Consider the following 12,373-nt stretch of genomic DNA (forward strand, 5'->3'; position numbering starts at 1 on the left):
TAGTAGTAAAAACTAGACTTAAACCAAAGGTTTTCTGATGATAAAGTCTTAGTTCCACTGCCTAAGCATAAGCTTGACTTTCTGATTCAAAGCATTTCATTTGTGAAATTAAAATATGTTCTTAGAAACATATAGTTATATCTACATGAAGTTACTAATGGCATTAATAAGACTTCTAAAGGCTTAGGTAAGTAAGCTTGACTATGCTTTAGTTTTCTGGTTTGGGAAATGAGCATCATGGTAATGTCTCACTAAAGTTTATGTATTAAGTAGCATTTGTGACAAAGGTAGGCTCATAACAGTACTAAGGTCATATTAAATTTAAACTGTATTTTTCATTTGTTTTTGTAATTGAAAAGATTATATATACTTATTGTTTGTAGCATGTTCTGAAGTATGTATATATTTGAATGGCTCAGTCACTTTACATGTTGTTCATTGAGAGCAACTTAAATCTACTTCTCATGATCCTCAAGCATGGGCCACATTGTTGCTGGGCCTGGCAGCACACACCTTGAATCCCCTCACTGAAGACAGAAGCAGGAGTGTACCGGTGAATTTGAGCACCACCCCCCTTCGGATTATATAGTGAGCTCCAGGACAGCTAGGAATACATAACAGAAACTCTGTAATGAAAGATCCAAGGGAGAAAAGAGTATATTTACACTAATGTTGTACAGTGATCTCATCAATTGATTCTCAGCTTATGGAATTTTGTGTCTTTTGTCTATGTCATTTCCTCTCTGTTACTTTTCATATATGTAGATCTATTTAGAAAAGTCTGATGTTTTTATTTTAGAAACTTTACAGATTGCATCCTAAATAATTTTCTTCCTAAATTATAATGTATAGTGTTTAGTTCATTCTCCTAAAATGATGCATTTGGGAAGTAAAATTTATTAATTGAACTTGTAATCCCTACCTTGGATTTATGCTTTCTAATAAAGTAGTAGATTATTTTTTTGTCTACATCTGCATCTTTACCTGGGATGGTTAATTTTATTGTCAACCTGATTTACAAAGCACATAAATTAATAGCATATCTATGAGGTTGTTTTCTATGATGACTGCCTTAGGGGATAAGTGTGGGTAGCAACATTCTATAGAATAGAATAGAATAGAATAGAATAGAATAGAATAGAATAGAATAGAATAGAATAGAATAGAATAGAATAGAATGCAGAATGCTTTGGGTTTTGCTTCTGTTTTCTTTTTTTGTTTCAAATATTTTTATTAATATAGAATAAGCTAATTCTGAGTAACGGTGCTATTAGGACATATAAGCATATATAAATATATAAACTGTGTGTATATACTCACAGGTAAGTGTATTAATACATCAGTGATTATTGTTGCCACTTCTCTGCTCTGTGATCATCCTAATTTCTGCGACAACACAGGGGGTTGTGTAGATGGTAACTTGTTAGAAGGTTACTTGTTAGTTCAGGACCTCATTACTTTCTGCCTGAACTATTGCAGTAGCCTCCTAACTGGTTATCCCACCTCCATTCTTGCCCCTTCTAAGTTTTTTTCTGGTATAATGCTGTAAAAAAATGATTTGTGTAAAATATGTCTTGGTGTCCTTGTCCTGCTTAAATATGGTTCACCATGATGCACAAAATAACAAGTTTTATATGTCATATTAGTTCTCTACTGTGACTCTGTCAGCCTCCATTTCATCCCATAGTCATCTCTGGGCTCTGCCTCCCCTTTAAACCAGTTCTTACACTATAGCTCAGGCTTGCCTAGAACTTGTTGTATAGCCCAGACTAGCTTCAAATTCACAGCAATCCTCATACCTCATCCTCCAAAAGAAGGGATTACAGATAGGAACCATCTTACCCAGCTCTGTAGTAATTTCTTTCTGCTACCTTACATTTCTCCTTATTACCATTCATTCAACTATTTTATGCTCTAACCTTTTGTTTTTGTTGTCTTCTGTTTAACTGAATGTTTGTTGTTCTTCTTGTCTTCTGATTAAATTCTTAGCCTTTAACATTTAACTTGGCATCCTCTTACTCGACAAAACTCTGAACTTCTTCCCTAACTAGTTTCTAGGCTTAGATGAGTAACTGTCCTCCATGTTACCGGAACAGAGAATGTTTTACAGTTGCCTACTTAATTTATTTGTCTTCCCTCTTAGACTGTAAGCCCTCAAGGGCAGGGACTACCTCTTAACTGACTTTAGTAATCTAGTTCATCAACACAGTATCTGGGAAGTAAATGCGTTTTGGATACCCTAAACAATCCATAATTTAAGAAAGAAGGAATTGTACAATGAACAAAGGTGAAAATTGAGCTCTAATCTCTTCTTTGGGTCCTCTTATTTTAGGATCTAAGTGTGTGCTCTTCAGAAAGCTTGAGTGCAAAGATTTCATTACTTTCCAGAGGATCCCTACCTTGGATTCATGCTTTCTAATAACGTGGTGGATATTTTTGACTCGTGATATTTTAAATGAGAACAAGATCATGCATATTACATTCTGGCAATGAACTTGTTGGTCTGTGCTTTTTGTTCTGAGATTCTGTGTGATGCCTAATGCTAAAGGACTGACTAGATCATTGTGGAGAGGAAGTTTCAGGAGAGCTCAGGATACAGGCGATTGTGTAGGTTATGCTAGCTGCTTTTGCCAAGTTGGCACTAAGAACTGTGAGCAAAATCCGAACAAAGAGGTTTGAAAACTTGCCCTGTATCCAGAATACCATATAAATTTAGGGCTAGGGAAGTGTGACCCTTCTAATATTTTCAAGATTAGAACAGCTTGAACCACCAAATAAAAACATTTTTAATTGCTATTTTTATTTTTTATTTTTATTTTTTTAAGGTTTATTTATTTTATTTATATGAGTACACTGTAGCTGTCTTCAGACACACCAGAAGAAGGCATCAGATCTTATTACAGATTGTTGTGAGCTACCATGTGATTGCTGGGAATTGAACTTAGGACCTCTGGAAGAAAAGTCGGTGCTCTTAACCACTGAGCCATCTCTCCAGCCCTACTTCTTTTTAGTCAAGTGCTTGCTACATAGCCCACACTGCACTCAAAATTTCAGTAATGTTGGGAACTCAGCCTCATAGGTGTGAACCAAATGATTACTTTTTAAAGTGTTGCATTTTTTTTGAATTATTTATTTTATGTATATGATTACACTATAGCTGTCTTCAGACACACCAGAAGAGGGCATCGGATCTCATACAGATGATTGTAAGCCACCATGTGGTTGCTGAGAATTGAACTTGGGACCTCTGGAAGAGCAGTGAGTGCTCTTAACCACTGAGCCATCTCTCCTGCCCTTAAAGGTGTTACTTTTGTATGAACATAGGAACTGTGGGAAAAGCATTGTTGCCTTGAGTAAGACAACAGTAAGTAAGACTGTAATAAAATAGGTAAAATAGGTTATTAATAGAGCCTTTTCTCTTAAGGTTTATATTTCATAGTCTTTCTCTCCTCCCCAACTCCTGATGCTAAGGAGGGAAACCAGAGCCTTGCATAAGAATGCCACATGCTTTGGGGAAAAAACACTGCTAGGAAATATTTTCATTATAAATTAATACATGATAGTTTATATCTCATGGTTTAGTCCCTCATAGTAACATTTCTTGGTCCATTTAGCCTGAACCAGACCTTTTTTTTTTCTAATCTTTACTCGTTTACATTAAATAAATTCTGTTAATAACAGTGTTACCATATAATGCATGTCCAAACTTTTTGTGGAATAGATGCTGAAGACAAGTAACTACCTTTCTGTGTAGAGTTACTGGGTCTTTTGAGCTTTACTCATTGCTAGCTTAGCTGAAGCTTTCTTAGTTCTGATGGATTAGAGATCAGTCATCTGTTCCTGATTTCCGAACTTTCATTTCTACTGCCTGTTTTCCTATTCCCAATTCTTGGGAGTTTATACTTTACAACACAAGCAAACAATTAAACAAACAGAAAGCAACTTTGTATTGTAGTTTCAAGAGGGCTTGGACAAGAGTCAGTATTGAGAAGTGGGTGTTCAGCTGGCCATAGTAGTGCACACCTTTAATCCTGGCACTCAGGAGGCAGGCAGGTCTCTGTGAAAAAGTTCCAAAAAAGAAGTGTGTGTTCAAGCTATCATCTTCACTTAGGAAGTCACTAGTTATAAAACTGACCTAGAATCTTTTAAGAGTTTAGTCACCTTGTGTGTGCTTTGTTTTCGTGTTCTGTTTTTTGTTTTGTTTTTTGTTTGTTTGTTTTCGAGACAGGGTTTCTCTATATAGCCCTGGCTGTCCTGGAACTCACTCTGTAGATCAGGCTGGCCTCGAACTCAGAAATCCACCTGCCTCTGCCTCCTCAGTGCTGGGATTAAAGGCGTGTGCCACCTCGCCCGGCTGTTTTCCTGTTTTTAAAGTGGTTTTTTGCAGAAGTACGCTTGTGTGTGTTTTATTGCGAATAACCATTCTCATACACTTTTATTGACTTTTCAGTTGGCCTCAGTTACCCTTTTTTTTGTTCTTAAGTATTATTTTTGTTTTTTTACTCTAATATGGTGGCAAATGCCTGTAATCCTACCAGATGTTAGGGGTAATCAAGATTTCAAAATCAGAGGACAGGCTTGGGCTACAAAGTGAAACCCTATCACAAAGAGTGCCCGGCCTAAAACTAAGTCTGATGGCATTTCCCTGTACTCTCTCTCAGCTTCTTAGAAGGCTAGGTTGGAAGAAGCTAGGCTGGAGGATAGCTTGAGGCCAGGAGTCAGAGGGGAACCTGAGCAATTAGCGAGACCCTGATATATCTGGTATATGTTTGATGTAATTCAAACAATACAAAAGTATATACAATAAAAAGTTGCTTTTGAAAGTCATCTGAGTCTTCTGAGGTAATCATTGTTCATGTTTAGTCTTTGATTAGATTTATTCCAAGTTTACAAACATTTTTAAATGAAATAAAACTATATAGTTCTTTTCAGCTTGAATATTTTCACCTATTGTATTAATTTCCTTTCTGTTGCTACAATAGAATATCCCAAGAAAAGCAACTTGAGGAAGAAGGCATTGATTTTGGTTTATAGTTTGCGAGGGGATATAGTCTATTAAGGTAGTAGGAGCTTGGCATGGGGCTAGTCCAAGCAGTCAGGTAGCAGAGAAATCACATTTCATCCTCACATGGGAAGTTAAGAGCCACAATGAACTAGGACCAGGCTATAAAGTCTTAAAGTCTGCTTCTAGTGCACTTTTCTTCTGGTATATCTTTCTCTCCCAAAGGCTCTACAAATCCCCAGTGTTACTAGCTGGGGACCAAATGTCTAAACATATGAGCTTATCAGAATATCTCATACTCAAACCACAAAACTATAATAAATATACACAAGTATATATATTTCATTTATCATTAGAAGATGAAAGGCTCAAGAGTGGTACCTGGTGCACATTAAGCACTGTGACAACTATTAGCTGCTACCATAGTTGTGGTTGTATAATATTCTGTACTATAGAATACAATATATACTATATATATAATATCTCAACAGTAAAACTCTTTCTAATTGTTATAAAAAGACAGTGATACCGCCAGGCGTGGTGGCGCACGCCTTTAATCCCAGCACTTGGGAGGCAGAAGCAGGCAGGAGTTCGAGGCCAGCCTGCTCTACAGAGTGAGTTCCAGGACAGCCAGGGCTACACAGAGAAACCCTGTCTCAAAAAAACCAAAACCAAAACAAAACAGTTCTACAAGGCCATGCATGATGGCATATTCCTTTGATCTCAGCACTTGGGAAATAGAAGCAAGTGAGTTCAAGTTCAAGGCCAGCCTGGTCTACAGTAATGAGTTTGTGGACAACCAGAGCTACATAGTCTAACCCTACCTCAGAACAAACAAACAAACAAAATAGTGACTTCATAGGTATTCATGTACATTCATGTGTTTTATAAAGAATAAATCTATACAACTTAAATTTTTAGCCATAATAAGACTGGTTTTATTACTTTTAATAATAAAAGTTATTACTTTTAATTTTGTTAATTTCTCACAAAAATTGAGCCATTTCCTATGGCTGGAAGCAGTATGTAGACATTGTTTCTCACCAGTGCAAGCTATAGAAATGTCCTAGCCTTTGTTAGTTAAAGTAATATACCCACTCTATGACAATTCCAAACTCTTTCGCCTGTGGACAAAGGCCCAAATGTGCAGTTTTACCAATATCCATAAGGTGGGGCTAGTTCTCTGAGAATCTGTTTATTAGGATAGGCTAGGATTGACATGCACAGTTAACAAAGTACAGTACCATACACACACTTTCTCAAGATGAATGTTTGAGCATTACTAACAATTATGCCTTCATTTGTAGAATCCATTATTATCCCAGATTTGGATTAGACAGCATGATAAATAGTATTTGACTATTAATCTACCATAGACATAAATATCTGATAATGGCAGGATGGTAGATATAATAGATGTGCACATAAAGTCTGTAGGGACTCCAAATCACTGTCCTATCATGAGATAATTACTTTTAATTTATTCTGTAATTTATATGTAGCTTTGAATAATGAAAAATACTTACTTTGTCTGTAGAATATAGTCTTTTTTGTAGCCATGTAAGTCTCTGTAACTTACATAAGATATTTCTTTTTTTTCATTTTTAAAAAGTTATTTATTCACTTTAATCCATATCACTGTCCCCTTCCTGTACCCCTTTCCACAATCCCTCCTCCCATGCCCACTTCTTCCCTGAGAGGGCAGAAGCCCCATCTGGGTATCTCCCATCACCCTGGCACATCAAGTCTGTGGGGCTAGGCACATTCTCACCCACTGAGACCAGACAAGGCAGCCCAGCTAGAAGAACTTATTCCACAAACAGGTAACAGTTTTAGGGATAGCCCCTATTCTAGTTGTTCAGAACCTACCTGAAGACCGAGCTGCACATCTGGGTATAGCATATTATGCTCTTTAGTTGGTGGTTCAGTCTCTGAGAGCCCCCAAGAGTCCAGGTTAGTTGACTCTGTTGGTCTTCCTTTCCAATACAGATAATTCATAAGGTTTGCTTTAGGAGTCTTGGTAGTGGTGTATGTTAAAATTAAAAATTAAGGCAGAATATTTTTGTCCTGCAACTAAACAAGTCTTGACTTGAGTCCCCACAGTGCTACTTTTAACTGTTGTTGGACACGCTCTTTAGTTGGACCCAACCCAACCTCATTTTCTTCATATTTTAAAAAAGTTTTCCCATTAATTTATTCATTTTACACCCTGATCACTGTGTGTGTGTGTGTGTGTGTGTGTGAGAGAGAGAGAGAGAGAGAGAGAGAGAGAGAGAGAGAGAGAGAGAGATACATTTGTGAATGCAGATGTGACCATGCTATGGGGTGTGTATATGGAGGTATGGGAACAGAGAACAACTTGCAGGAGTTGGTTTTCTTCTATTGTGAGTTTTAGGGATTTAACTCAGGCTTGCAGGACAAATGCTTTTACAAAACCATAGAGCCATCCACTAGCCCACTTTCCTCACCTTAAAAGGGAAGTAAGAGTTGTTCATGGCAGTACATGTATATAATGTCAGTACTCAGAAGACTGAGGCAGAAAGATTATGAATTCTAGACCAGCCATGGAGCTGCCAAGGGAGATGGATATATAACAAAAACTAAGATATATTATTAATTATCAATTTGTATATACTGCTTGAGGTCAGTTCCAGGGCATTTTGAGTCACAAAAGCAAAACCCTGTATAAAAGGTTGGTGGTGTGGGTAACATGAGTGCTTAATACTTAGGATTTTTGTGCTAAGAACTGATTCTGTGTTTGTGTGTGAGAAAGATGGGGGGTGGGGGTGGCAGGGGGGGTGGCGGGGAGGGAGGGAGGGAGAGAGAGAAAGTATAGTAATACAAAATTTCTCACATGTAACTTGTTAGCATTGTTATCATGTATTCAGTTACCTTATAAGTTGAAACTTTGGTATTTTGTCTGGTTACTTCCACAATCATATCTTTTTTTCTTTTATTGAATATTTTATTTATTTACATCTCAAATGTTATCCCCTTTCCCAGTTTTCCCTCCAGAAACCCCCTATGCCATCCTCCCTCCTCCTGCTTCTGTGAGGGTGCTTATCCCTCCACCCCCATCCCCATCCACTCCCGCCTCCCTGCCCTCGAATTCCCCTACAATGGAGCATTGAACCTTCCCAAGGGCCTCTCCTCCCATTGATGTCTGACAAGGCCATCCTCTGCTACATATATGGCTGGAGCCATGGGTCTCTCCATGTACTCTTCCGTTGGTGATTTAGTTCCTGGGAGCTCTGTGGGTGTGTGTGTGGGGGGGGGGGTCTGGTTTGTTGGTATTGTTGTTCTTCCTATGGGGTTGCAAACTCCTTCAACTCCTTCAGACCTTTCTCTAACTCGTCCATTGGGGGACCATGTGCTCAGTCCAATGGTTGGCTGCAAGCATCCACCTCTATATTTGTCAGGCACTGGCAGAGCCTCTCAGGAGACAGCTATATCAGGCTCCTGTCAGCAAAGCACTTGTTGGCATCCACAATAGTGTCTGTGTTTGGTGACTGTATATGGGATGGCTCCCCAGGTGGGGCAGTCTCTGGATGGCCTTTCCTTCAGTCTCTGCTCTACACGTTGTCTCTGTATTTGCCCCCTTGAGTATTTTGTTCCCCCTTCTAAATAGGACCAAAGCACCCACATTTTGGTCTTCCTTCTTCTTGAGCTTCATGTGGTCTGTGAAAATAACCCTATTAAAATTGGGGTACAGAGCTAAACAGAATTCTCAACTGAGGAATCTTGAATGGCCAAGAAGCACCTAGAGAAATGTTACATGAGAAATGTAACATCCTTAGTCATCAGGGAAATGCAAGTCAAAACGACCATGAGATTCCAGTTCACACCAGTCAGAATGGCTAAGGTCAAACACTCAGGTGACAGCAGATGTTGGCAAGAATATAGAGAAAGAGGAACACTCCTCTATTGCTGGTGGGATTGCAAGCTGGTACAACCACTCTGGAAATCAGTCTGGCAGTTCCTCAGAAAATTCGACATAGTACTACCTGAGGAACCAGCTATACCACTTCTGGGCATATACCCAAAAGATGCTCCAAAATATAACAAGGACACATGCTCCACTGTATTTATAGCAGCCTTATTTATAATAGCCAGAAGCTGGAAAGAACCCAGATGCCCTTCAACAGAGGAATGGATACAGAAAATGTAGTACATTTACACAATGGAATACTACTCAGCTATTAAAAACAGTGCATTCATGAAATTCTTAGGCAAATGGATGGAAATAGAAAATATCATTCTGAGTAAGGTAACCCAGTCACAAAAGAACACACATGATAGGCACTTACTGAGAAGTGGATATTAGTCCAAAAGCTCGGAATACCCAAGATACAGTTCATAGAAAACATTTTCCTATAAGTGTTTGTTGAAATGGCACTTCGAATTCCTAGCCTATGGATTCTCAGTGTATATATCCAAGGAAGAGCAGCTCATTGTTCTATGGATTCTCAGTGTATATATCCAAGAAAGAGCAGTTCATTGTTTAATGTGGTTATTGACCTAGCAAGATTGTTTTTAAAAAACTTAGAGTTGTGATATCTTAACACACCTGAAACTAGCTTGAAATGCATATTCTGAGGTACTACCTGAGACTTCAGTTTGAAACTGTGAGAATAGTGCTCAGTGTTTTGTATATTAGCAAAAAGTCATACTAATATTTGATAACCACTGCTTTGGAAAATCATTGAGGGCTTTATGTTGTATTTGGTACATGCCACGCACTACTAAGATGGAATCTAAAATAAATACTCTGTTCAAACAAACTTCTACAGAGTTTTTTTTTTTTTTCTTATAGGTAGTGAGGCCTTTTGAGCAATAATTTAATTCTTACCAATTTAGAGATTTTAGTATTTTGAAGCACTCTTACCAAGCTCATTCTGGCCTGGCACTATTGACTGTTGACTATATCTAAAACTATCCAAAAAGCTTTCGGGGTGTGTCTATGAGGGATTAAGTTGAGGTGGGAAGACTCGAATTAACTAAGAATAGGACCATTCTATAGGGTGGGGTCTTACAGTAAATATAAAGGAGAAAAAAAGCCACACACCAGCATTCATCTTTGTTTGCTTGTAAACTGTAGACCAGTTGTTACGACTTTCTTTCAGAATGGACTGTACCCTTCTTGTATGCCTTCAAGCAGTATGTAGAAATTGTATCTCACTACTGAGATATATATATTCTATCTCTATGGCAGCACTGAGATAAGTAATTAGTATATGCACAGTACCCCCCCCCCCCGCCTTAGTCACTCAGAGGCTTCTCACTCTATATTTTAAAGTACACCTTGTACTTATAAGTACTGTTGTTTCCCTGCTGAAAAGGGACATGTCTACTATAATTCAACTATTTTGCTAGTTGGACGAAGCCAAAAGTAAAAAGTTAGTCATTAATTTTTATGTACTCAACATAGCAATTTAAAAGTATTTGAAATAGGAATTTATTGCTTACTGCTACATTGGCATGAGAGAAGTAGGTGTGTGGTGGGGGAGGGGGGGTCTAAATTCAAAATAGGGAATTTAGCAAGCTATCCACACTAACTGAAATTGAAATAGGAATTGCCTTGGCTCTCTATGTTGCGATAAATCTCCTCCCAAATATGCCCTGGCAATGAAAACACGACACAATTAATATGAATACATGCTGTGCACCTAGATTAGGCAGATCTACCGCTACACTACCATCTTCCACAGCTATGAGCTCCACAGAATTAGAGAGTCTCCTGCCAAAAGTGGTATTCTTTCCTTGCTAGGAGACCATGCTAGTTATTTTTTAGTCAACTTGACACAAACTAGAGTCATCTGAGAAGAAAAAGGGAGGCACAGGCAGGCAGATTTCTGAGTTCAAGGTCTACAAAGTGAGTTCCAGGATAGCCAGGGCTATACAGAGAAACCCTGTCTTGAAAAAAAAAATTGCAATACCAATAAATGATAAGGTGTCTATTTCCTTTAAATCCATCCCTGTCAAACCACTCAAAATATCATCACGTAAAGTCGAAAAGATATGTATTGTTTCCCATCTTTAAGTATCAAAAGGTTTTTATGTCAATAAACTACCTTGTCTGGAGCCCTTTGTACCTTCATCTCCATGATTCTTTATGCATACGAAGGGGCTGGGTGTAGAAAGACCCGCGTGGTCATGTGTGTCCCTAGTTCGGGTTGCAGCTGGCAGCGTATGCTTGTGTGCTGATTTCAGGCAATCCGCAGCATAAACAAGCAGTCAGGAGAACCAGTCTGGCTGTCCTAGACATGAGGGTGAGGGAGGCAAGGGGGGGGGAGCGAAGGATATGGAGAAGCGAACACAGAAAAGCTCTCTCAGGCATAGATGCCCCTATTAGTTCACTGTGTCTGCTCAAAAACTGCCTCGCAGGCAGTTGTGTTCCCTACAGTTCCAGGCTGAGGTGCTGCTCTTGGCTGTAGCTCTCTGGGAGTTGGGTGAGTGAGCCTCTCTGTCATTCTCTGTAGGCCACTCAGTTAGGCAGATCTACTGCTACACTACCATCTTCCACAGCTATGAGACCCCTTAGACCTTGGGGTTTCTCTAGGCCACATGCTTCTGCTCTGCTTTTCCTCCTCCTTCCTCTCTCCCTCCCTCCCTCTCCCTCTCCCTCTCCCTCTCCCTCTCCCTCTCCCTCTCTCTCTCTCTCTCTCTCTCTCTTCCTTCTTTTCTTCCTTTCCGCTTCACTTTCCCTCCCTCTGCTCTTTTATTTTACAAATTAAGGTGGGAAGCAGGTTTACAAGAAATCACCAGAGTGCTGACTCATTCCTTGTTCACAACCCCTCACCGGACAACAGAATTGGCATCAAATATAATTATCCCCAGGGCTATCCACAACACTCTAAATGAATGAAAATGTTAGAGGGGGTCTAAAATAATAGTTTAGTATGAATTAATGTGGTGTCACCCCAAAGTCAGCTAAAACAATAGTTTGTATTAACAAAAAAAACAAAACAAAAAAAACCAAAACCGGTTATGGACTGTGTGTGTGTGTGTGTGTATACATACACACAAGTGTGCACAGTGCCATGGAGTCTAGAAGAGATGCTGGAACTTAGGAGTTAGGTAGTTCTAAGTTAGGTAGTACTCTGGTGTTGAGTACTAGGAAGTTTGATCTTTCTTTAGAGCAGCATCATAACCAGCTCCCCTTAGCCATCTCTCCAGCTCCAGAAACTAATTTTCTATTGAGAAATCACAACATACACCAGTTTACTAATGCTCTGACTTGTCTCGTCTCAAGAGTGATCAGGAATTTGTTTTGAAGTTTGGGAATCTTTGAGATATGCAGGAGCTCTGTTCCATATAATCATGCTGGCCAGATATGCTTTCCCAAGAAGGGAATCTAAATCCCAATCTAGT

General features: G+C 39.0%; 1 protein-coding gene and 1 non-coding gene across 12 annotated transcripts in view; both read left to right on the plus strand.

Moving 5' to 3' along the window:
* The window catches only part of Ift74 (intraflagellar transport 74), an 89,968-nt gene that overhangs the window by 60,474 nt on the left and 17,121 nt on the right, over positions 1–12,373 (plus strand). The window contains exon 14 of one of the 11 annotated variants that reach the window (NM_001290568.1): positions 477–959. The exons of the other annotated variants lie outside the window; for them this stretch is intronic. Coding sequence (NP_001277497.1) covers positions 477–589 — 113 coding nt within the window. The 3' untranslated portion in view covers positions 590–959. Of the gene's footprint in view, positions 1–476; positions 960–12,373 lie in introns of those variants that run through there. 11 annotated transcript variants of the gene reach the window in all.
* On the plus strand, positions 1,418–1,498 carry Mir872 (microRNA 872). The gene has a single exon (NR_030604.1). It is a non-coding gene; the product is annotated as a microRNA 872 (primary transcript).

The sequence above is a fragment of the Mus musculus genome, chromosome 4 (genome assembly GCF_000001635.26).
Source record: "Mus musculus strain C57BL/6J chromosome 4, GRCm38.p6 C57BL/6J".
NCBI classification, from domain to species: Eukaryota; Metazoa; Chordata; class Mammalia; order Rodentia; family Muridae; genus Mus; species Mus musculus.